The following is a 26,617-nucleotide window of genomic DNA, read 5'->3' as shown; positions in this document are numbered from 1 at the left end:
AAGGTTCTATATTTAGGCAAGAAAAACCAAATGCACATGTATGGAATAGGTTGTACCTGGCTCAATAGTAGTAAGAGACAGAGAGAGACAGAGGGAGGGAGGGAGGGAGGGAGAGGGAGAGGGAGAGAGAATGAGTGAGTGAGAGAGAGAGAGATAGAGACAGACAGAAACAGAGAGAGAGAGAGAGAGAGAGAGAGAGAGAGAGAGACAGTGAGAGAGACAGAGACAGAGACAGACAGAGACAGACAGAGACAGACAGACAGACAGACAGACAGACAGACAGACAGACAGATAGATAGATAGATCTTGGAGTCCTAGTGACAATTACTTAAAAAAATGAGCCAGCAGTATGCTGCAGCTGCCAACACAGTCCTATGCTACATTAACATAAGGATGGAATCAAGATCACATGAAGTGTTAGTACTACTTTATAATGCCCTGGTAAGGCCATACTTGGAATAGTGCATCCAGTTTGGTCACCCTGATATAAAAAAAGTTGTTTAGACTCTAGAAAGAGTCTCAGAGAAGAGCAACAAAGATGATTAGACAACTGAAGGCTAAAACATATGAAGAACAGTTGTTGGAATTGGGTTCATTTTCTTAATGAAAAGAAGGTCTGGGGCGATATGATAGCAGTATTCCAATATCTGAGGGGCTGCCACAAAGAAGAAGGGGTAAAGCTATTCTCCCAAGAACCTGAAGGCAGGACAAGAAGCAATGGATGGAAGCTAATCAAGGAGAGAACCTAGAACTAGGGAGAAGTTTCCTGGCAGTGAGAACAATAAACCAGTGGAACGGCTTGCCTTCAGAGATTGTGGATGCTCTTTCTTTGGAGGTTTTCAAGAACAGATTGTACAGCCATTTGTCCAGAATGCCTGAGCAGGTGGTTGAACTAGAAGACCTCCAATGTGCTTTCCAACTCTGCTCTTATGCTATCTTTTTTAAGCAAGGTAGTGCACATATAGGTATACTGGGAATAAATAAAATGTAAGATGCTATATTTTAGAACCAAATTTTGATTTGATTTGAAGCTTCAGGATTGTATTACCATGGTCTCAATATTTATCCTAGGAATTGATGTATGATGTTAATTTGATGATAATAGAAATATTTTCAAACCATACAATTAGGAAATATGAAGTTTGTTCAAGATTTTATAACTCAATAAAATTTCTGTGTTTTTGCAGCAGTTGTAATACTTTTTCTAAAACACAATGAATCTGCAAAATAACTTTAGTGTACATTTAACAAAAAAAAACACCTTTTATTGTATTTTTGTGAAGTCTCACACTTCATCTGAAATGAGACACTAATCCATGTTTCACATGAAAGGGGCTTACATGTGTTTTTCTTACTACCAAAACATGAAGTGAATAAGGCAGAAAAGTACCAGGAACATCAGAATTATAGAATACATTTATAGAAGTTTAGCTTTAGTTGATTAGAATGTGTTTTCAAGTTGGGAAGTCATTTAAGTTGCTAAAAAATAAATGAAAGATTTATAAAGTATAATAAAATAAACAAAACAATAAATAAAATACATAAATTTATTTTTTGGTCATACTCTAGATATGATTAAAAAACAAGCTACTGAATAATTTTGAAATAAAAAACTTTTCCAGACCAATAAGTAAAAATATGCTAAAAGAACACTCCATAATCCAACATTATTATCTACTTTCCATTGTATTCACCCTTTTCTCTTACACAAACTATCTGAACTGAGTTGTCTCTTGTTCCTCTGGAATGCACTCCCTCCATCCTGGGAATCCAGATCAGATTCCATAACCATCTGTCTGAACATAAGTTCATCATGTTTCATTTAACAGAACATTCCTCCTCCTACAAATGTATATAGATTCTTACTAGTAGTGTATGTTATCAGGTGACTATTTCTTTCTCATAAAATCTGAAACTCCAGTGATTGTAATAAATCACCTGGGTGTCTTGTAAAACAAATATATTTTACTCTAACACTTTTGTGCTTTCTAAAACTTTTGACTTTGTTGCCTTTATTTAATTTTATAGAACCGGCAATGCATTTTTTTCCTCTTCACTCCAAAACAAAGTTCTCTTGATCATATAGAACAGTGGCCCCCAATCTTTGGGGCAGCAGAGACCGGTTCTGCTGAGTTAGGTTTTTCTGCGGATCAGAAGGTGCATGGTTTTGTATACTGCCTGCAACCCATGGATAGGGCTTTGCCTGTTTGTGTGGACTCGTTGCTGGCATGTCTATGGATCGAGAGTTGGGTACACCTGATATAGAATATATTAGGCTGCATTTGTTTTACTGATAATGAGTAACACAACACATTGTATAATATTGTATTTAGATTCTAATATTAACTCCAAGTATAAACTTCCATTGACTATTATATTAGTTGCATTAAGTGCTAAACCAAATGGCTGATATATATCTTGTTGCGTGTTTTAAATTTAAGAGGGTAGATAGTAGGAGATTAAATAGAAGTATTTTCTGTGACCGTGATGTTATACCTTAAATGCACATAAAATGTAAAAATTCAGAAATAGTCTGGGATTGGTAAGGTAATGCATAAAAACCATTATCTAGACCAGTGATGGGCAACCTTTTTGGCGTGGTGTGTCAAAAATCGGCAAAAAATCGAGCATAACTCGCGTTGTGTGTCACTTCGACAAAAACATAATTTTGCGCAATTTATAGTTGCTGCTAATGGCGCTCACAGTTCCCGTTGGCACTCCACTGTTCCCTGCTGTGGTGCGGTTGTAACCGACAGTCCCAGGAGTAGACTCTCTGTGCCGGCCTGACTGGAGAGAGGCGCACACTGTTCCTGCGCTCCTCTCCTGCGGGTCCTCCCTCGCCGCGCTGATGACGTGTGTGCGCACGGCGCGCACGCCTTACCAGCAGCCCCTGTGCTCAGAAAGGGGCGGCGGTGATACAGTAAGTGAGTGTGGGCGGGGGAGATCACACGTCCCGCCCCCCCATTCCTCCAGCACAGATTCTTTCATCCTCAGCGGCCGTGCAGGAGCCGAGGATGAATCGCATGAAATCCTGTGTGTGTCACCCCAAATGGCTACGCGTGTCAGCACTGACACGCGTGTCATAGGTTCGCCATCACTGATCTAGACTATTAGGGTTTAGAGAAGCCACTTCAATGGAATTCAATTATTTTTTCCCAAAATTTTATAACAGTGTCCAAATTTTATTGCTGAACAACTTTTTAACCTTTAATAGTCATGGTGTTCTAAGATTCTCACATTTTTATTTGTAGCTAATTCCCTTCCTGATGTTAACTTCTATTCACATGATCATGAATGATAATTAAATATATTCATTAATACCTGTATAATACATTAAATTAAGTATAGCATTATGCATGGTGTGATGAAAATCTCCTGCCTCTTTGACATGTATTAAAAACCAGAATTAATGAAATTGTATAGAATGAGAATTTGAATTGTTAAAGAAAGCATTTGAGTTGAATGCCTTCAAACAATGATTACAAAATTTATGGGATTATAATTGCTAAAAATAATTATGCTTCCATAGAATGTTTGGGTTCACAGCATTATATCACTGGAAAACTATTGTTAGGAGTTGAAAAAATGGCAATAGAAGGATGTTGCTAGAGATATATATTAGTGGGCTTCTGTAAGCCTCTGGTTGTCTGCTTTTAGATAATGAATATTAAATAAAATTGACCTTAATCAAACAGAGATTCATGCCAAAAGTCTTTAGCTATGTCCTTGACAAATGAATTGGGCTTTCACATAATCAAACACTTTTAGCTTTTCATCATTCTCCACTCTCCCCTCCCCACTTTTATCATCAAACACATTAATTACCATTCTCAAATGTTGCAGCATCAAGAAAAGAATATAGGTTCATGTCATATTTGAAGTATTAGTGGCATGCTACATATACTATTTAAAGAGGGGGGAAATAATTGATCAAGAATCAAACTGCCTTTGATTTTGTCAGGTATAAATTTGCAAAAATCAGATACTGAACTTATTAAAAATTATCCCCAAATGAGTGATTGCATTCAACCCAACTCTTAATGTTTTCACAATGTTCTAAAAAGAGGGAGACATGGAAATATATAGGAGATAGAAAGTAGGTGAGTGATGTGTTGCTCAATTTTATAGGCTTTATGGTAATGAATCTTAAAAGAAAATGCAAATAGATTTTCTAATAAGAAAACTGAATGCATGGAAACACTAAATGAAAACATATCTTTAAAAGCTGATGCAGAAAGGGTATATAGATATGGCTTTGTAATACACAAACTCTTAGTTTTTAAAAGCAGACAAGGACTAAAAATGAACTCAACATTGTACCCTCTTGATGTTTTTTTTAAGATAGAGTGAAGATCAGGTAGCCTGAAGATTAGGAGTGAGGGAAATATTTGGCATGCTCACCAATTTTGTTTGCCATAGCAAAGTAACAAGTAGAATGGGGAAAAATATAATATGACACTTCTCTAGATAAATGCAACTGTCAGTGTTGCTGGCTGTCCCATCATAGATTCCACAAAGAGAGGGAAATGATGACATGTCCACAAATCCCAAGAATTATGTGCTTGCCTCTGACATAGAACAGAATAGAATACTTTATTTAGCCAGTTGTGATTAGACAAACAAATAATTTGTCTCCAGGACACGTACAAGTACATCAGAATACAAGTACAAAAGGCTGGATTTGTGTTGTGATGTTGCTACAAACATTTTGCCTTTTTTTGTTGAAGTTTCTAATAAACACCTACCCAGGTGTCATATGTAAGCTCTGATCTCTACTTTAGAGAGAGACAGATATTTTACCTGGGAGCTTAGCCAAACCCTTTAATATGCCTGTGTGTACAACGTGAATAAATACACAGAAAATCTCTTGGGTGAATTTGCCTTTTGGTCTCCAAGAAATCTTCAGTTGTTTTGCATCAGCATAGGGAATACAATGGAAGTTCAGTTCTTGAAACCTCTGGCAAATCTCCCGCATTATGCCTAGAAGCCTCTTTCATTGAGAAAATGTGCTTTAAAACAGAACTGAGCCAGAAGCGATGACATTTCATCGACTCCTCTGCTTCCTGCAAATAGCACATTTCATTGGAAATCATTTGTTGAGGGCAGAAAAGTTCTCAAGGCACAGCGCTACTCAATACCCAACTGTAGCTTCACTCCTAGGAAAATATTTTCACGCTCCAACAATGATCACTGCCATACTGCTTCTCTGTGTTTCAGAATAACACAATACTGGGGAGGCAATTAGCTACAAGCCCAATGTAGAAAACTTCAGCAGTGCTTAGCACTATAGCACTTTTCACAAGGTAAATTGGTTTATAGTGACTGGGGAACATTCCTTTCTTCTCTCTCTTCCCCGTACAATATTATCACCTAGAAATGTGAAATCTGGGATACTCTTCTGAACAAAGATACTTAATTGAAACCATAAATCACAGCTTCTTACCTGTGTACCAACTGTTTGCGGCTTACACAAGTGGCTGTCTCGTAGTCATGAGTGACACACACTTTGTGAGGGCTGCACTTTACCTTCAGGCATGGATCTTTAGATGGGTCAAGGGCTATTAAAAACAAGACACAAAGAAGTTGTTTAGAAGATTACTCCTTTTGTTCATTAGTCAAAATGCTGAATTAAAAATCAAAACCACTTCTCAGCTATTTTTGAAATGCTCTAAAAATATTTAACCCATTTGACTTTACAATTCTGTGTGATGAGTGATATCCAACTATTGTCAGTTCATCCAATAAACTTTTAAACTAATTAATTTGGACTTTAAGCTAGCCATATGCTTTACATTGTACTTTTAAGACAGATTTTACTCCTAGCAATCTCACAGACAAATCTCTGTGAGCTTTTTTTGTGTGTGGCAAAAAGGTTTGAAAGAAATTTACTACTGCTTTCTTCCTATGGCTGACAGAAAGTGACTAGTCCAAGGTCATCCAGCTGGTTTCATGTTCATGGCTAGAAGGCTACAATCTAAGTCTCTTGATTTTTAGCCTTTAGTCACTACACCAAACTTGTTCTCAGTTGTGGACTTTAGTAACTGCAACATCCTAGCTACTATCCTCCATATATTACTCTTGTGGAACAACCACATGTAACTATTGCTAACACATATGAAAGAACTATGATTCAATGGTTATCTAGATTGCAACTGACATGGACAAAGATGTATTATTTCTGGAGGATAGACCGACAATGATATACATTACATTTTAAAAAATAAGAAGATAGCGTTGGCCTAAAGAAAAATTCTGTAATTTTATCATCAATCTGAGCCAAAATTGCAGGGAGCATTTTATCAGTTCCACTATTCAATTTTCTAGGCTTCTGCATCCTAGAATTGCTTTTAACTAATTTTAATAAAGAAGAATGCTACATGGAATATCTCAAACCTATCATGCATACAGTATAAGCCTGCATGATTTTTTAAATATATCTGTTGAAATAACAATTACATAACAAGGTATTAAATAGAATATACAACAATTCCTGGGCCCTGTGTGAAGTTTAGCAATTAAAATATATGCTTTTCCCTCTACTGATCCAACAAAACTCTTAAGTGAACCAAAACATAATATTCCACTTTCATTTAGTGCTAGAACCATACACAAATCCTAGTAAGGAGTGGACATACTATCCTTATTGCAAACACACACACACACACACACACACACACACACACACACACTATATATATATATATATCAGCACAAATAAAACACACACACACACACACACATATTATATATATATATATATATATATATATATATATATATATATATATATATATATATATATATATATATATATAGTGTGTGTATGTGTGTGTGTTTGTTTGTTTTGCATTTGTGCTGATAAATAAATAAAGGGAGACTAGTATAGATCTATTTCAAGCTATTTAGCTCTCATCAGCTAGCCATACCCTTACTGGGATTCGAACCTGGTCTGTATTACATATTAGGCAGTTGTATTAGCCACTAGCCACAGGCTCTCCTCTTTTATCAGCTATATGTGTGCGTGCGTGTGTGTGTGTGTGTGTGTGTGTATGTGTGTGTGATCATGAATTGTACTGCATTTTTTGATAAAATACAATTAATTACTTTTGTGTTACAATACTATTTTTATGGTATACATAGCAGTACATTGTTATTGGGTTTGTGTAATTAATAATATTGCATTTACTGTTTTGGGGCCTACTGTTTTAATTCTAGAGAAAGAAAAATAGCCATCAATTTGGATTTATTCTAATACATGGTAGTTAAAATATTGTCACCAGAAACCTACTGATGTTTTGCTAATATTGTAACAGCAGGTTTAATATAAAATGGTTTATTTAGCTCATGCTACACATTTAGGGTATATAGGTCAAACACAAACAACAACAGAAGCATATCAACTGGAAAGGGGATGAAATCAAAGGATACCTTAGCACCAGTGGTGCGTTTCAAATTGGCAGCGTCCTCATGGATGTGCGCAGCACGCGCATGCGTCTTAGCGCTTCCACAATGCTCTGCGATGCTCTAGCTGCTCCACGGAGCATTGCGCAGGTGCTGTATGCACGATGCACGTGCATGGCAATGCAGAAGCTTTAAAACGCAGGTAAGGAGCTTGGGCTGGCAGGTGGGCCCTCCAGAGCACCGTACTGGAACAGTATCCAGTGGTTTGGGCTGGCTCTGGTACGCTCGTACCGGGGTGTACCACCTGCAACCTACCACTGCTTAGCACCTTCTTGAAATACGTATTTATCTTTTAAATGGGATAATGGCAAAGAATGGCAAAAGCAATGGATTTATACACCACTTCACAGTGCTTTACAGTCCTCTCTAAGCGGTTTATAGAGTCAGTATATTAGCCCAGGAAAAGATGCAACTACTTTAAGAAGTTATACTTTGGATGCAGAGATGAATGTCTCTACGCACTCGAAAGGAACTTTTGTTCTTCTAATCCAAATATTGCACTGATCAACTGACATCAGGGATTATATGGATTGGAGATACAGAGGGTTCCTTTCAGCTACATATTCAATTTTCAGCCATTGGTGGGGCATGTATCGATATCAGCCAGCGGGTAGCACCATTTTCCTCATGCTGAGTTAAATGGATTCTAGTAGAATGAACTAATAAAAAGGATAACTTGGTGGCCATCCAAATTGTAATGCAAACAACTAATCCAGATTGGGTACATTAAACTGCACCATTACATACATCAAAATAATCAGGAATTACAAGTAGCTTAATAGCTGCTGGATCAACATAGTAACGAAGGTCCTAAAATTTGCAATACACAAATGTTCAAATTATCATTTAGACTAAATTTCTATTTACTAATATTGGAAGTTAACTCAGAGGTCTAATAAACAAGAATAAACAAGGGAACTTTAATTTATGTATTCAATCATAAATAATTTCTATACTAATTCCATACCCCTTAACAGCAGCAGAAGCAGCGTTTAGAGGGTAAGCTGTTCTCGTGTGCAGTATAATACCACTGAAATGGTCAGATATAATTTCTTGAAAATCAGCTAGCTCAACCTGCTATATTCCAGATGTGTTAGTTTTCTTGGTTTGGAATTCTGGGAGTTGTAGTCCCAACACATATGGAAGATAACAGATTGGGGAAATTTGAGTTAACATAATTGAACTACAGATTCATTTAATCCATTAGTCTACAATTGGGAATCACTATTAAGTTGTACACATTGCCAAGTCTGGCAGTTTTATACTGTAAAACATTTGCATTAATTAAGCTGGATTGCATTCAATTCCCCTTTTCAAATTATATGCAAGTTTTTAATATACACATTTTTCACTATTATATATCACAAAACTTGGGGAGTTGTTAAAATTGATGCTTTACTGTATTCTGATCTGTATATTAGTGTAGGAAGTAATAATAAAAATGCACATGAAAGCCATTCAAATATTGTTAGCTCTTCTATGCTTGTAAAACTATATTCTGAATGAAGAGACTTATAAAAACAAAACAAGAGGAAGGGAGCCCAGTGAAGAAAATCCCAGAAGCCTTTTCAGCTGGACTCTATGCCTGTTATGTCTACTGATAAGAATTTGGCTGCAATTCATAGATACTGGTTTAAACAGATTCTATGATCATATTTGAGTTAAGGATGGTGGAGTCCTTAGTGCTCTCCGAGCTTGGTTGTTTTCTTGCAGACATCTCATTATCAAACTAGATAACATCATTAGTGCACTGATGATGTTATCTAGTTTGGTAATGAAATGTCTGCAAGAAAACAACCAAGCTCGAAGAGTATGAGGGTTCAACTCATACTCATACGGAGTTCAACTCTTAAGCTACAAATAGTCTCTTCTGTCAGTGAGTTAAGGATCTCAGACTCCATGCTAGGATGAAACCACTTCAGGCAGTTGTTGGTCAGCATGAAAATGCAGCCACTTCTTATACCCTATGCAGTTTAATTCTGACATTATTCTTCCTCTGCACTTCCCATGACTTAATGGGATTTTTCTTGCAGTTCTGAGCCCTGAAGCTGGGGAGTTGTTGACATAAAAGCCTGCCCTGAGAAACTCTGGCTTTCACAATATAACTCCACAGGACCATTAGTCCAACTTCCTGTGGGATTTATGGGACAATGTTGCCATTGCCGTTCTTATTTATGATTGTTGAAATTGATTGTAAAATGTTTTGATTAGATTTATATAACTGACAACGGAATATAAATAATTGTAAAATCACCAAAGTCTTAAATCTACCATTATTGGCATATGTAGTAATAATGAAGTTAAGAATCCTTCAATGCCTGGTTGCATAATTAGTGGCTTCTAGGACTACATATCTTCTTCAGCACTCTGTTTCAATCAACATGTATCCATATAACTTTGATAAATGTATAAGCCCTTCATTTATCTCTAGTACCTGGACTCTCCAGTGTTTAGTATATTATTGGTAAATAGTTTCTATATGAGCCACAATGGCACAGTGGTGAGAGTGCAGTACTGCAGGCTACTTCTGCTGACTGCCGGCTGACTGCAATTTGGCAGTTCAAATCTCACCAGGCTCAAGGTTGACTCAGCCTTCCATCCTTCCAAGGTCAGTAAAATGAGGAGCCAGATTGTTGGGGGTAATATGCTATAAACCACTTAGAGCGGGCTGTAAAAGCACTGTGAAGTAGTATATATGCATGCTGGTTGGTACATGTTCTATTTGATTCTCTTTTCTGATTTAAAAGCACTACATCAAATTGGCATTTCCCCCAGCAAAGCTACACTGTGCAAAGAACTAGCTCCATATGGTGATGCAAGGCCTCCAAAGCAAATCCATTTTGCTGGGATGTCAACATTTCTACTGTATAACCCCTACCAGGAAGCCATAAGGAGGTAGGTAGGAAATAGAGCCATAACATTCACACCCAAAGAGTCAAAGAGTCTCATTCTTCAGCCCAGCTACCATGTGAGGTTAGTATCAAAATATATTATTGGTAAATAGTTTCTTTTGCATGTTGGTTTGTACATGTTCTATTGCATAAGTAAGCATAAAACTGATTTGCATAGCAAAGAACATAAACTTAAATTATATCTCCTTAGCTGGGATATGCTTTGACAGAAGCAAAGAGTAATGTTCTACTTTTCATAGGTTTGATACCAATTGGTAGTTTGCACCTTGAAGGACTATGCTAGGATACAGATATATAAAGCAATAACTTATATACCCTCTTTCCCATCTATGACGGAACCTAAGATATATTTTCTGGAATATGCTAATGATAAATCACTCTCCATTAATCAGTTTCTAGGAGCAGATGTTCATCATCTGTTGGGAAAGAAGACCTATGGGAATAAGATGAAAGAGAAACAAATCCTGAATTTTGCTATCCTAGTTCTTATAAGTGAAAACAGTGAGTGTGAAAGTTCTGACATGAACATTTGAAAATCTATATGCAGAATACAAGTGGGAAAACAAGAGCTGAAGCAATTATTCATGCAGGCCTTGCTCAGCAATGCGGATAAGTGCCATTATGAGATGGCATGGCAACTTATCCTGGTTATGATACATGGCTTGCTACAATTTCTTTACTATCTTTCACTCCTACAAAAAAGAACAAATTTTGCTATCTCACACAAAAGAACTCCTTTTAACATTGACAAGGATCTCATTAATTCATCTTCTCCCCATCCCTAGAAGCTCCCCCCACCCAATTGATATGTATATTGCCTTAGAGGGAACCATCACCCTCTGTAATGAAATTGTAATGTTACCATTAGATTACATGATTAGTCAGATGCAGACAGAACAGGGTTTTTTTTTTTTAAATATCCGTAGACAAGCACTTATTTGCAAAATAAAGGAAAGCACAAGGCAAGCTGGCTGACAAATATTGTGAGTTTCAGTCCCAGAATATTCTAATTGTGCATTGGGGGAGTGAGTCCAGGACATGAGGCAGCCTACCCTCCACTTAATTAAACATAGCCTGTTGCAAGTAGGCCAATCCATACTAATTTTCATGTCAATTTTCATCTCAGTCTCAAATAAGCAAGAAGTCAGAGCACTTAATTACTTCCTCAATATGGCAGAGCCTTAGACAAAAGTCATTAGCTACACTGTGTTTTCTATTCCAGTATCAGACCTTAATTTATGACAGGCTTCTTTCTGTTTAGTTTTCTCATTTCAGTATCCTAAGGGCCTAACCCTGTACATATAAGGTACTGAAGACTTTAGGAGCATGAAATAAATGTTCTAGATCAGGCCCACATACAGCCGTGAAGCACAACAACATTCTACCCTGTCCCTAGCAACTGATTTGTGAGAAATGCGACCATAGTTATATCCATCATGCCCAGTGCTCATCATTGCTAGCCTTATTTTCATAAATATTCATATATTTTAAAATTAGGACCCATTGCCAACATCTTGAAGTAGCACATGGCACAATTTAAGCATGTAGAGCTGCATGTTTTGTTATTCCAACTACTTGTAATGAATCTATTTTTTCTGGATCTTTCTACACACCTATATAAGTTACCATAATTATATTAACATTCTTCCTCATCTCCCCCACCCCAAAGTAAGAACGCCAAACATTTTGTGGTATTCCCTCGTGGGAGAATTGTTTCAGTTTTCTGAACTATTTGGGCTTCTTTGCCTGACCACTTAAGCAAATCATGGGGATATAAGAAACACTTCATAGCTGGTTTTGTATATATCTTATACAAGGAGAACCTCTGTGGTGTTAGCTATATACTCATCATTGCATCTATCTTTTAACCAATTCCCACCTGTCACAACAAATAGACTCTTCATAACTCCGCTTCCATTCAGCAGCTGTAGAGACGTATTCAGAAAAGTTCACAATAAAACCATTAGTTTCTCTCAGCTTGGCAAGTACTTTGATTTTCTTTTCTGAGTCAAACAAAAGGCAGGTATTTTTACCAGCAAAGTTACAGTGTACAAAGAACCAGCTGCACATGGTGGTGCAAGGCTTCCAAAGCAATTCCATTTTGCTGGGATGTCAAAATTTCTGCTGTATAACTCCTACCAGAAAGTCATACGGAGGTGGGTAGGAAATAGAGCCACATCATTTGCACCCATGCCTTTCAAAGAGTCAACTTGTCTCACCCTTCAGCTCAAATATACAGCTTTTCATGTCAAGGAAATCTCACTGAATACAAGCAGATAAATATCTAAAATGTTGTAACAGATGGCAGCCACCAGAAAAAAAAAATCACAAATATGTCAAGGATGGAAGCAAGATCAACAACTCACCCCAAATAGTCTTTCTGTCTACCCAAACCTACTGAGTGTTACTATTGGCTCAAAGACAAAAAAAGGTCAGCTATCTTGCATGTGTCAAATTTCTCTCTAAAGTCAATTGATTCAAATTTTCTGACTTTAACATTGAAACGTGAAATTCACCCATTACGAGAGTGTTTCTTCTTCATTGTTTTCTAGCTGACCTTTTAATATTCATAACTTCCTAAGCCTTTTATTAAACCCATAAATCCTCTGCAGTTCTTCCCGGAGCTCTTGAAATAACTGGGAAATAAAGACCAACAAGTACATATTATCCTCAGCAGCAGCACATGGAAAAATGTATGTATGTGTAGTGTGTCCGCATACACAATATACACCAGCTGCATTACAAAACTGTCTTATGAATTCTTTTCCTATGAAGAGACAACAGACCACTTTGCTATGGGTAACAGAAATTCCTGGGTCCATTCCTCCTTAGACATCACAAAAAATTATAACTTCACAGAAATGAACTCTGTGAGAAAGAACTAATCATAGTGGTTTTAGAATTTTTTTTATTATATTTCATACTTATGGATCAGAACCGTGAAATAAGACACTGTACTTATACACTGTATTGTATACACTATATAGTGTACAATACACTATATTGCCAAAAATATTCACTCACAACTGAGTCTGATTATGTGGATGGGTGAGCGAATACTTTTGGCAATATAGTGTATGAACTGAGAGAAAAACTCTCAAATTCAAATGGTAGAAATCCATTGGAATATTGGAACATTAGTTTGTACTGTAGCCATGGGTCATGTGTTAAATGAATAACATAGCAAAATTTATTCTTCATTCATGTGAGGTGATAATAAATAAATACTCCCAAAGGCTTTCTGGAATGGGTGTCAGTAGAACTTTATAATGTACTTTCAAGGTAATTTATTTACTTGCTTTGGCTTCACAGCCACTGTTTTATTTATTTATTTGAAAACATTCAGTAAAGCTGCCACTTAAAAGGACTGTTAAAGATAATACGGCATTATGCCAACACACTTTATTTTCGATACTGGGCTTAGTATGTACCATGAATATTCAAAACCAAACATATTTTTATGTAGTATAAGAGTCTAATAAAATTGAACTCCCTGCAGAATTAATGTTCTCTTACAGAAGGCCAATTGGTTTTTAGAGACTAGAAATTGCACAGATGCATTTCAGTTATTTACAAACATGTGACTGTAGTACCACACAGTATATTTAATTCTAGCAACCTCCGGCTACCAGATATTGCAGGTAGTCCTTGATCATGCAATATTGGAATTCGACATTATGCAAACGTAAGTAGTAGAACAAAGTCAAACTAGAGTCTTGGACTTTAAGACAGCTAATTTCAATAAACTTAAAGAGAGCTTGGGAAGGATTCCATGGATGAGAATTCTCAAGGGGAAAAGAACTCAAGAAGCTTGAGAAATTTTGAAAAGTGAGAAGCCCAGTCTAGCATTATACCAATGAAGAAGAAAAACAACAGTTCCCAAAAGAAACCAGCATGGCTGCATAAGGAACTCTCTGTCAAATTGAAAGACAAAAAGGATAAGTATAAAAAGTGGAAAGAAGGGCACACAACTAAGCCAGAATATCAGCAAATAGCCCAAGCCTGTAAAGATGAAGTGAGGAAAGCTAAGGGTTACAATGAAGAAAGGCTTGCCACAAAAGTAAAAAATAACAAAAAAAGCTTCTTCCAAACAAGAAAATAGTTAAGGAAACAATTGGTCCATTGCTGGGAGAAAGTGTCAAGAAGGTGACAAGCAATAGGGAAAAAGGAGAACCATTTAACTCATTTTTTGCATCTGTCTTTACACAGAGAAAAAAACAGTCCAATCTATCAAAAACAGCACCACAAAAAATAGATTAGGAACACAAGTTAAAATAGGGAAAAAAATGGTAAGTGAGCACCTGTCTACCCTAGACCAGGATTGGATACATTACACCCCTAGGGTTCTGAAGGAACTGGCAGACGAGATCTCAGAACCACTGAACTATCTCTTTCAGAGATCCTGGAGCACCGGGGAATTGTTAGAGGACTGGAAAAGCTGGTGTAGTTCCCATCTTCAAAAAAAAAAAGAAAAAATAGATCCAGAAAAGCACAGACCTATCAGCCTGACTTCAATACCAGTGAAGATTCTGGAAAAGATAATCAAGCAACAAATTAATGAACACCTAGAAGTAAACAAAGTAATAACCAAAGCCAACATGGGTTTGTCAAAAACAGATCATGCCATACTAATCTGTTCTGACCCTCCTCGTTCCATACCAAAGCACACTCTGAGCCAGAGATAAATTACAGCATTTAATTAACAGACAAACAGGTCCTTGGCAGCAACCCAGAACAGACAAGCTTGGGCAGCAATAAACACAGATAAGGCTTGGCAGCAATCCAGCCTGCCAAGCTCATACAAAGTTCTCTGACATTCAATTCTGTGTTGACTTCTGCAAAGAGGGCCTGTGCACAAGTAGTTTTTTATAATCTGGAGAGGAGCCTAATGACCACCAGCTGAGCGCAATCACCTCCTGTAATTGCGTAATTGTTCCTGACGCCTAGTAGCTCTTCGATGGCGTGCATCCAGGAACAACTCACTAGTGGCCTCTGGCTCACTCTCCCTTGTCTCCTCCCCACTGGTCCAAGGCTCAGGTGCCTCCGGGGGCCAACCAGCCTCTCTGCGCCCTGCTCAGAGTCAGAACCCTGTCCAGGGTCTTCCACATCCTCCAGAGCTAACTCAGAGGGCCCCTCGCTGTCGGATTCTGGAGGCAACTCCAACGACACCTGCTGGACCACAACACTAAACTTATTGCGTTCTTTGACAAAATTAGTGGAATGCTGTTGATATAATTCACTTGGACTTCAGTAAGGCATTTGATAAAGTAGACCATAACCTACTACTAGGTAAAGTAAAAAAAGTGTGGGTTAGACAGCATCACCACCAGATAGATTCATAACTGCCTGACCAACTGCACTCAATGTGTGGAACTGCATCTACATAGCAATAGCAATAGCAATTAGATTTATATACCGCTTCATAGGGCTTTCAGCCCTCTCTAAGCGGTTTACAGAGTCAGCATATTGCCCCCAACAACAATCTGGGTCCTCATTTTACCCACCTCGGAAGGATGGAAGGCTGAGTCAACCCTGAGCCGGTGAGATTTGAACCGCCGAACTGCCGAACTAGCAGTCAGCTGAAGTGGCCTGCAGTACTGCACTCTACCCACTGCGCCACCTCGGCTCTATGGAGGGAAGTATGCAAGGCTCTGTTTTTAGTTGGACTAGACGACCATCAAGGTCCCTTCTGACTCTATTCTATCCTATTTATGAAATAATTTAGTCCCTAATTATGATCATAAGTTGTACCCACACAATCATCTTGCTTAACAACCACTATCCCAACTGTCGCTACTATGGTAGTTAAGTGACTACCTGCCACTTTCCCTGTCATGCCTTGTTCCACTTAACTTTTCCAAAAACCACCTTTATCAAGGAGAAGCAGCTGATGTGTCATGCAGCCTATCTACATAGAAACTTTGTGGTGCTATCCTGGAAATGGTCATGATTCTTGTGATCCAAAACTTGTGGCCATTCCCAAAATAAACCCTGCTTCTAGAATAACATAAACCAGCTTCTGAATAGGAGGGCTGCTTGTCTTTGGGAAAGGTGATCTTTGGAAGACATAAATGGGATTGGGAAACCCAGTGGAATAGGAAGCAGGCCAAAGGCCTGTGGGAACCCCAGTTGGATGACAAATAGACAAATAGACCCTGCAGCCGTCCTGTGGCTGTTTGTGAGGGTGTATGGACTGCTAAGCACCCAAAATTTGTTTATATGATTGTGGGGCCACTGCAGTGCCCAAAACTTTGCCATACCTCTTTTCAGCATTGCCATAATTTTGAATAGTTGCTGAATGGTCATAAGTCTGTATATTCTTAGAAAGAAATACTTGCACAGTAAAATACTAGCTGTCTCTCTCCTCCTTCTGTCTCGAAATACTTTTCCAAAACTTTAATATGCAGGTCTTAATAAGCCTCCTTTATCAGGAAAAATGATGCTAAGTGAGAATTCATTTTTCCCAAATGTCTGTTGCATTTTAAGCATCATCTTTGAATAGTTGCTAAAACATTAAGCTCCCCTTGAGGAGACATGTGAGCAATTGGCCTTTTTCCCAACAAAAGGTGAAATCTGCTTAGCATTCTTGTCAGAAACACAGATTCATGTATAAGCCATAAAATAGTAGTAAAATGCAGTATGGAGCTATAATTGTCCCTTATGTCAAGTACAATAGATAACTGTTTCTGACAATTCGCTACTCTCTTTGTTATGGTGGATGAAAATTATAACAGGCATGGAAATCATATAAGGGTTATTGTCACATCATGTACATGGTATAATCTTTTATTTGTTTTTCCAAGGTTTTTTTTTAGGAGGAGAATTGGGTGTGATCTTTACTTTGTGAGCTCCTATTATTCCCTTTCAATTTCTACCTCAAATTTTACAATTTGCTCAATCTTATATGGGCTCTATAGAAAAAAAAAACATGCTATATGCTCACTAAATAGTTTTGCTTTCCAGTCCTCAACACCTAAGTCAGTTTGTCAATTGTAGTCCAAAACACCAAAATTAGATTGTTTCCTTGATCTACAACATATTTATTTAAAACATTATATAGCCATTCATCTTATATCAAACTATGGGTATCACCTAATCAAGAATTACAACAGTATCCGTAAACAAAACAACAACTATAATTATACCCGAAACATTAAAACAAAAACATGGCACAAGGTAAGCTTCCAACGTGCAGTCATCTTATCCTATCCCAGTAATTTTTGGCAGGTTAGGAAGGGAAAGGCCTGCCAAAAGTCAGGGTAAAGGATATTCCACAAGGCGGAGGCATAATGAAAAGGGAATCTTCCTAGTTCCAATAAAGTGGAAAATTTTAAGCTAAGCAACTAGGAGTTTGCCCACCTTATCTTAATCTGATGGGACATGGTGTCATCAGAGAAAGGCTGTTTTGCAGATAACCTGGACCTCTGCCATATAGGGCTTTAAAGGTAATGAGTAGCACTTTAAGTGCACCCAGAAAGAAACTAGAAACTAATGCAGTTTGCACAACTGAGATATTACATGGCTAAACCTAGGGGCACCCATCACTGCACGCACCACTGCATTCTAGACCAATTTTACATTCTTCAAGAGTGACCTGAATTTTGTATACTCATGTCTGTCCTGTGTTTTATCATATTATCTCTGTGTGTAACAGATACAAATAAATGTGTAATGGATGAAGAGACATAATAGAAAATGAAAATTATGGCTAGTGAGGAAAAAAAGTTATAAAAGTTGAATTTAACAGCATTTAGCTCCATTTATTATTCTCTTATGATATATGATTCAATAATATATTCATGATCCATGCAGATCCACCCTTCAGTCAATGTAGCTTTAAATTTCTTCATAGTAAAATTTTCATTTGTCTGATATATCATGATCCTACAATACTGCATAAGTCAAAATACACACATAAATCTGTTTATATTATATCTTATATTAATCTGCTCCTAAAATAGCACATACATCAATGTATCCCATTACATAAAAGACAATTCTTTTCAACAACTTGCTTTTATGTGAATGGATCCTATGAGAAAACTCAGTGAAGAAAATGTTGACATAAACCTATTTAGGAGTAAAGAAGTTTCTTAAAATATTGGCAATCTTTGAATCCTTGAAAGGATTGAAGTTTTAGGCCATCAAGTTCAGTGTTTGGTGCAAGAATCTGGATTAAACTATCCCGGTCACAAATGGCTGCCCAGTTTCCACTTCAATATTTCCAATAAATCTCCTATATTTCTTAGTAATTGATAACTATTACTGTCATTAGGAAGATTTTTCTAAAATTCAAAGTACGTCCTTCCAATCGGTAACTGACATTATACTTTAATATGCCTAATGACCCTATTCAGTGAAGTTCCCACTGAGATACTTGAATATTTGAAAAGAACAATCAAACACTCCTTCACTCATCTTTTCTCAAGGCTAGGCACATCCAGTTTCCTCTTCCTAAATACCTTGAGTGAATTACTTTCCAAATATCTGAGCCATCTCATTTTGATTATATGCATCTGTATGTATCTGCTTCATCTTTCTTAACATCTGACCTGAGATGGATCTCACTAATACAAAGCGTACTGGAATTATTACTTCCTATGGTTTGGAAATTACACTTCTGTTTGTGCATGATAATATGCATGTTGCAAAAAACTTATTTTTATCAAATCCATAGTGATTTCCACAGTCATTGCATTATTTTTAAGGTGCTTATAGACTGATTTATTATTTAATCTACAATCTTTCCATGTAGTAGTTCTCCAGATACTACTTCTCCCTATTTTGCAGATTAAGAGAACATTTTCTCTCCTCTCGATATCTGGTACACCTTTCAAACTTCAGGATTTTTCATGGACCATAAGCAATTTTCTTAATACCTTGTACCATTTGTGCACTTTCACTCATTTCTTTCCTTTTTCTTTTGCTTGACAGAATTGTTTGTGTTGACAATTTCAGTATCATGTATTTTAGAAAATCCCACTAGTGCTGAGTTCTTTCTCCCATGAGATTTTCCTGCCACAAAATCTTGCCTTCTGCTTTATTATCCTGAGATTAACATATGGATTTTTTGGGGGAAACCATGGTACATATTGTAAACGCATCTTAGTTTCCTTTAAATTCAAGACTCTAAACTAAAAGCTGACTTTCCACCACATTTCTTACTACTTTCACTTTGTTTGTTAATGCACCTTCTTTGCTAATGTGGAGACTAATAAATACACTGACTGCCTTACATTTCTTTCAGAGTTTTTCAAACAATATCTGCTTGTAACAGACTTGGCTTTACATAAAGTACAGGGTATGACAGTGACATAGAAGAATTGTACTAAAGAAAATGTACTTATTATCATTCACACTGGCACTTTTCAAAGTCAACATTCAAAGCTGAAATACAATGGGACTAGTAGATATCGAACCACAAGATACTGTAAAATAACTGCCCTTCAGGTCTATATTATAGCAATGATAACAAGTTGAATAATGGCAGCTCCTTGACAAAGGCTCCTAGTTAAAATAAATAATGTGAGAGAAGAAAAACCAGGCTGGTAAGAAATTAACTCATAATATGTAGTGACTCTGTGGCTTTTATGAGTTATGTTTTTATATTTGAGTTATTGGATTAATTTTAATTTTAATTAATTATTATTTTAAACTACTGGGCATTTGACTACGGCTAATTTATAAATTAAAAATAAATAAATTCAATTGTTCAACGGAACTTCTTTCTTCCAGGGAGTAAATTTCTACAGATTTAGATACATCAGACAGGTCATTCTTGATTTACAACCATTCATTCAGCAATCATTTGAAGTTACAACAGCACTAAAAAGAGTGACTTACAACTAGTCCTTATGGTTGCAACGTATTTCCACATTCATATGATCAAAATTTGGGTTTTGGGCAGTTGCAGCATGCCAAGGTCACATGATAGCTTTTTGCAGCCTTCCCAGCCAGCTTCCAAGAAACAAAGTCAATCAGATTCACTCAAAAACTGCAGTGATATGCTTAATAATCACAGCAAAAAAGGTCATAAAATTGGGCACAACTCAGTTAGCAACTGCCTTGCTAAGCAACAAATATTCTGATCCCAATTGTGGTCGTAAGTAGAGGACTACGTATAACTATGTATCAAAAGGGGTAATTTTAAATCTTCTATTATGTGAAGAATTTTTTTTCTAGAAATTGGAATTTTACAGGTAGCCAAGGCACATTCATTGCATCTTGGAAAAACATATTATGTAACAGAGCATTAATTAGGTTGATACTTTAATTTTACTATTACATTATATAATAACCACAATTAATATCACAGTAGCTGACAAAAATAACTTTGTAGACTTTTTAATATAATAGCCTAAAATGAGGTAAGGTTTATGTAGCCAACCCCAAATACTAAATGAAAACATTTAACTAATGGATGCCAAGATTATTCTTTTTAGTAATAATCTATAATTTGACATCTTGGCATTAGGGTCCTTTAAGTCCTAGTTGCTGTCTGTGAGAGTTAATTTATTCTTAGATGCATCTCTCTCTCTGGTAGCTATTCCACATATTCTGATAAGCTCAAGGCCAAACTCTGTTTGAAACTAAATAGCTTTGAATCAAGGACAGTGGTAGACTGTTTACTCAATTATTAACTCTAGGAAGAACAGAGAATACAAATGAGAACTGATTTAAACTGTTGGATTTTGACTCTACTTCTCATGAGAACAATGTTTATGCTACTCATATGTGTCATCTCAAAGTGTATGTCTATTTTCCCATTTGCCATACATAGCCAATTACAAAACCAATTGTTTACCATAAAGAAAACAGAAGGGATTGCATCAAAGTCACATTTTTACTGCCTTTCCAAAACAAATATAGCTACCTTTCTTTTCTTCTTTTTTTTCTAAGAATACACATGGATTTTACGTGGGCCAAATAGAGGTGATACTAGAAATTCATACCTCATTTCTACTCCATTATCAGCTTTCATGATTCTTTTTTTTAAGTCAAAAGAATCTTTAAAAATCCAGTGAGGAAAAGAGCTTAGCATGATTCATTTCTGTGTACTACTGATGACTATACTTCTGTGACTTTAAATATTCTGGTTTCTTTATTGTATGTGAAACATATATCATAATTTGCTTAAAACTAAATATTGTTGGAAATCACCAGTAGTTAAATGCAGCTACTTTGGCTAAAGTTGCGTCTAAATGCTATTCTTCATAGAGACTATTCTGAGAAAATGTATTCCCTATGATTCTTATCTTTTATCATCTTAACAAAACAGAAAATTTATATCAAATGCTGCACATGAATCCTTTACTATTCTTGGGATCCTATACCATATGAAGTCATAATGCAGTATTTATGAATTCAGATATTTTACAGCTTACACTATGTGTGAATCTAAATATACTGATAAAAATAACTTAGCACAGTATCACTGCAGCCACTATAATAGGAATAAACTGCTATGGTTAGATAATTTCTAGCACTGTATAATGCTTTGAGTTTGATTTAAAATATCTGCTTTGTCTTTGAACATGCAGATGTCAAACAGTAGTTGACATCAGCTCATTAAACCAGCCACATCTGTCTCCAGGACTGCACAGCTGTTGCAGACGGCTATTATATGCCACTTGGCAGTCTTTATTTACATTGTTACATCTCTTGAAAATATATGAACAATTTGAATATTTAATTTCCAGTCCTACAAGCAACCAGTGACTCTTAAAAAAGTCCTTATTAATAACTCTGAGTCCATTATCATTTACTGAAAATTAAACAACAGATTTATGAGGTATAAGAATCTAAACTTCAGCAAGAATAATTAAACTGTTACCTGACAACTATTATCCTACCATAGGTAATAGCTACAAGCTTTTAAAATTGATCTTGCAAAATGCTGAGTCACACATACAGAATGCTTGGTGCACCAACGAGTATAGAGGTTATTGTGGCTATAATGTATATTCAAAAAATCAGTCACATGCAAGAAGAACGCACTGAATTATACAAAAGTAATTAGATATGATGATAAGTTGTGTAGTTTTCTTAGCTACATGCATATTAACAGGAGTAATTCACTTACTTGTAAATAATGAAATAAAATTGGTCTGTGGTAGCATTTAACATGTTAAATCCATGCAAAACCTTCTATGGGATATCATAATGAGGTGTGTGTGTGTGTGTGTGTGTGTGTGTGTGTGTGTGTTTGTGTTTCTGGAGGAATGAGTAAAGAATTATAGGTGTGTATACCAAGAATATATACTTCCAGAAAAGCCACACAGCTGTCCAGATAAAATGCACTAAAATATACTTATTTATTTTGATTATTTTATTTATTAATCAAATTTATCTCAATCTTGCAAGAGGTGACCCTGGGAGGCATACAATATTCAATTAAAAAAATAGATAAAGAAAAACAGGCATTTAAAAATATAAAAATCAGCATTAGAAATGGAGATAATTAAATCAAAAACCATATACTATAAACATATATCAATAATATATGAAGATGCTGGGGCCAGAAATCACTATAGAAAATAGTGATCATTTCCTACTACACTGGAGAAGATAATGGTAATCATTCCTGTATTTTACCAAGAAAACTACATAGTTAGAAAACGTAAAATGAGTGACACTATAGTGCTGGATGAATAGTCCCCTGTGTGAAATGGCACTCAACATGCTGCTGAAAAAGAAATTAGGATGTTTTGAAGTTCTAAAGGGGTTTATGATATGGCTAGATTAAAGCCTTCGGGACATCTACTTGCTGATTCTGCCATGCAGAAAAAGAAAATGTGAATCTGCAAAGACAATTGTAGTTGAAATATAGAGTACAACAAACAAGAACATGGAAAAACTCAACACAGAGAAAGATAAAATCAATCAAATAGACATTGTCATCTTGGGCATCAGTGAATTGATATAAACTGGAACTGAACATGAGATGAAAATTCAGAGAATTATACTGTTTTCTACTCAGGAATGAGAAGTAATGAAACAACTACTATTGCTTCTTAGTCAGGAAAGATACAGTAAGGACAGTATCCCAATACAATGCAATCAATAACTGCGTAATATCTATTAGACTTTGTGGACAACTCTGTAATATGAGTTTGTTAGATTATTCTATAATCCAAGTTTATTTAAGATATGATGCAGAAGAAGAGATGGTTGGCAATTTTTATGACCAAGATCAATCTGATATTGATTGAACCTGCAAGGAAGATATATCATCTGTGATTGGAGAGTAGAATGTCAAAGTTGAGAATAACAAGAAGAAAAAGATAGCTTGATTATGGTCCAGAAAAAAGAAATGAAGCAGGATAACTACAATTGGTTTTGACGATCTTACAATGTCTTCATCTTTAAGTCTTTAAATAACTAAAACAACATTTACATCTATTGTAAACGTGTGGGTTGTTGTTGTGAGGGAATTGACACGCAGGAGCCATGTGCAAGACAGATCTTTATTATAACACAGGTGACAAGCGATTCAAACGTTCCCTGCAACTGCCAGGGTATTTATACTAGCACTCAGACCAACTGTCAAAACGACCAACCAATCAGGTCGCAGCTGGTATTTGCATATTGAATATGCAACACTCCTTCCCCCCAGTTCTAAAGACCAAATGACCAGCCAATCACATCGCAGCTGGTATTTGCATATTCAATCTCTCTCCTTCCCCCCAGTTCTGCTGTTTCAAGATGGTGGTGAGTCCTTCGTAGCTAAATTTTAGAACCAGGAAAAAAAAACAGGTCCTTTGGAATCTTTGCAGCAGGGAGGCTCTCGTTGTGTTGTAGGAAGGCTCTCGTTGGTTTTAGGGAGGCAAGCGGTGGCCTTTGCAGCGGAAGGAGGCTCATGGTGTAGAGGACAGTCTGGTGTATGTTGTGAGTGTGCTAGTGTTGGAGAGGCTTTAGACAGGCTGAGAGAGCGTAGCCGGTGGTGCTAGGTGGCAGCTTGGAGAACGAGGCTGTTGTTGAACGCAGCGGTTGGAACGAGGCGGTTGGAGTGCCGTAGGAACAGCTGGTGGCAGGCATGCCGTAGGAACAGCTGGTGGCAGGCAGGCAGGCACAGCTGGCGCAGTTTAGCCATCACGGTCCATAGCTCGTCCCTGAGTAGCGGCGGCAGCTCCAGTCGAGGTTAAGCGTAGGAAGCCCGTCCCTCGGACGGATGGAGGCCGCGCCTGGAGCTTACTGAGGTTGGCTACAACCGGAGGCTGCTGTTGATGTCGCTTGCTGGCCATAGCGGCGGCCCTGACAGGCCCTCAATGTAGGAAAGAAAAAAAAATTTTTTTCCTGCGTTCACGTTGGCTGATGTTGTTAGGCTCTGCGGGAATCGCATATCAATCCCATCCTCGTCGCCAGTATTGTAAACGTGTGGGTTGTTGTTGTGAGGGAATTGACACGCAGGAGCCATGTGCAAGACAGATCTTTATTATAACACAGGTGACAAGCGATTCAAACGTTCCCTGCAACTGCCAGGGTATTTATACTAGCACTCAGACCAACTGTCAAAACGACCAACCAATCAGGTCACAGCTGGTATTTGCATATTGAATATGCAACAACATCCATGCATATCATTAAGTTATTACAGCTAAGATATGTTCATTCACTGACTATGAAAGAAATCATGAAACACTGATGTGCAAGTTCCAAGTCAACTGAAAGCAGAAGAAGAACTCCAATTGGTTTCCACAATGATTTTGAGCATATACCAGTCAGTTTCAAGGAGAATATCAGGAACAACTTTAAGATCCTGAACTTCATTGAAGAAACCAATAGACAAAGCAATTAGTAGAAAGAAATCAAAGAAGTTGTTATGGAAGAATATGAAGAAGAAGAAGAAACAGGAGAAAACACATTGATTGTCAGAAATTGCCCAGAAATGAAGAAAAAGGAACCTCAGGGAGACAAAATTCATAGGCAGCTGTTTGAAGAGCAGTGAAGCACAATTGCCATGATATTGTAATGGAAAAACAAGGAAAGTCTTCAAAAGATCCATGAACTCAGAGGAGATTCCAACTTCAGATTGGGAGGCTAAAGGATGCCAATGGTCACAGAGTAACTAACTGAAAGATAATCTAATTTTAGTGAAAATAGTTTGGGAGACAAAGTGGGGACAGGGGAAGCTGTCTAGGGAAGAAGTATTGGCTTGATATCTAGAAGAATAGGAAAAATATTGTATGTTATTGTTATTATTTTGACACTTTGGACTTGGCCTGCCAGGCTATGTAAATATTCCACTTTTCATTTTCAATGTTAACATATCTTTTTTCTGTTTCTTTCAGCTTTCAAAACAGGAATAATAATAATTATTAATAAGGAATAACTACTTGTAGCTTATTTTTCCTCATAGGGCACCATGCGTTGCATGCCCCCATCTAAATTCTGAGTTACTAAAATCAGATAAAGAAATTATACAGTGCAGCAGTACCACCCACAGAGCTCAAAGCTGAGATAATATTGACATTTCCAAGGAAATGTGTGGAGGCATTTTATTCCTCTATCAACAATTAAAAACTTGTTTCTGTATTATGGTAATGCTGGTCTTCACAGAAAACACTACATGAAAAACTGATGTGGGGAATTTCAAAGACCAATCTTGCTTCCATGTATATAACAACAGAGCAGAGTTTCAAAATCTAAATGACTAAATAAATCATTCATATACCTCAATATCTCTTTCTCTCCCTTCCTATCTCTGAATACTTATAAATCCTTTCCAGAAAACCATGATCATTTATTTCAAAGGATGAGACTGAAAGTCTGTAGAGATCCAAATTATCTTTTCAGCTACATGCCAAAGTTATTTTCTAGAGCAGAAAAATATCCTCTTTCCTTTTGTGAAGCAGTATACTAATATTTCTGTGCTAGTTTGATTTTGTCTATGCTTCAGTTTGGTGGATTTCAGATAAAACTTCAATGTATGAACTGCTAAAATATGGTAAATGAGATGCAACTCTTAAAAAGTTTTAGGCATTTTCACTACTTGTTTTAAAACATGAAATGCAAAGCAATCAAATAGCCATCATTCTGTCATTATTCAACTCATCTCTTTATATTGCAGGCCAAAACAACTAGACCCAAGGACAGTTGTAACCCTCATGTCATTACTCTGCTGAACATCTAATTCGCATAGTGCTGTCTAATGTCTATGTGTATTTACCCTTGTAGTATGGTTGTTCTATTATTATTTATCCTTCTTATTATCTTCTTTATGCTCCCGTCTTATTGGTTTTATT

General features: G+C 36.8%; 1 protein-coding gene across 1 annotated transcript in view; it reads right to left on the bottom strand.

The window, feature by feature from the left end:
* SPOCK1 (SPARC (osteonectin), cwcv and kazal like domains proteoglycan 1) overlaps positions 1 to 26,617 on the bottom strand; it is a 469,310-nt gene that overhangs the window by 235,457 nt on the left and 207,236 nt on the right. Inside the window, exon 4 of the mRNA XM_032208795.1 lies at positions 5,444 to 5,558. Coding sequence (XP_032064686.1) covers positions 5,444 to 5,558 — 115 coding nt within the window. The remainder of the gene's footprint in view (positions 1 to 5,443; positions 5,559 to 26,617) is intronic.

This window comes from Thamnophis elegans, chromosome 2 (genome assembly GCF_009769535.1).
Source record: "Thamnophis elegans isolate rThaEle1 chromosome 2, rThaEle1.pri, whole genome shotgun sequence".
In the NCBI taxonomy this organism is placed as follows: Eukaryota; Metazoa; Chordata; class Lepidosauria; order Squamata; family Colubridae; genus Thamnophis; species Thamnophis elegans.
This window is presented reverse-complemented; position numbering and strand designations above follow the sequence as displayed.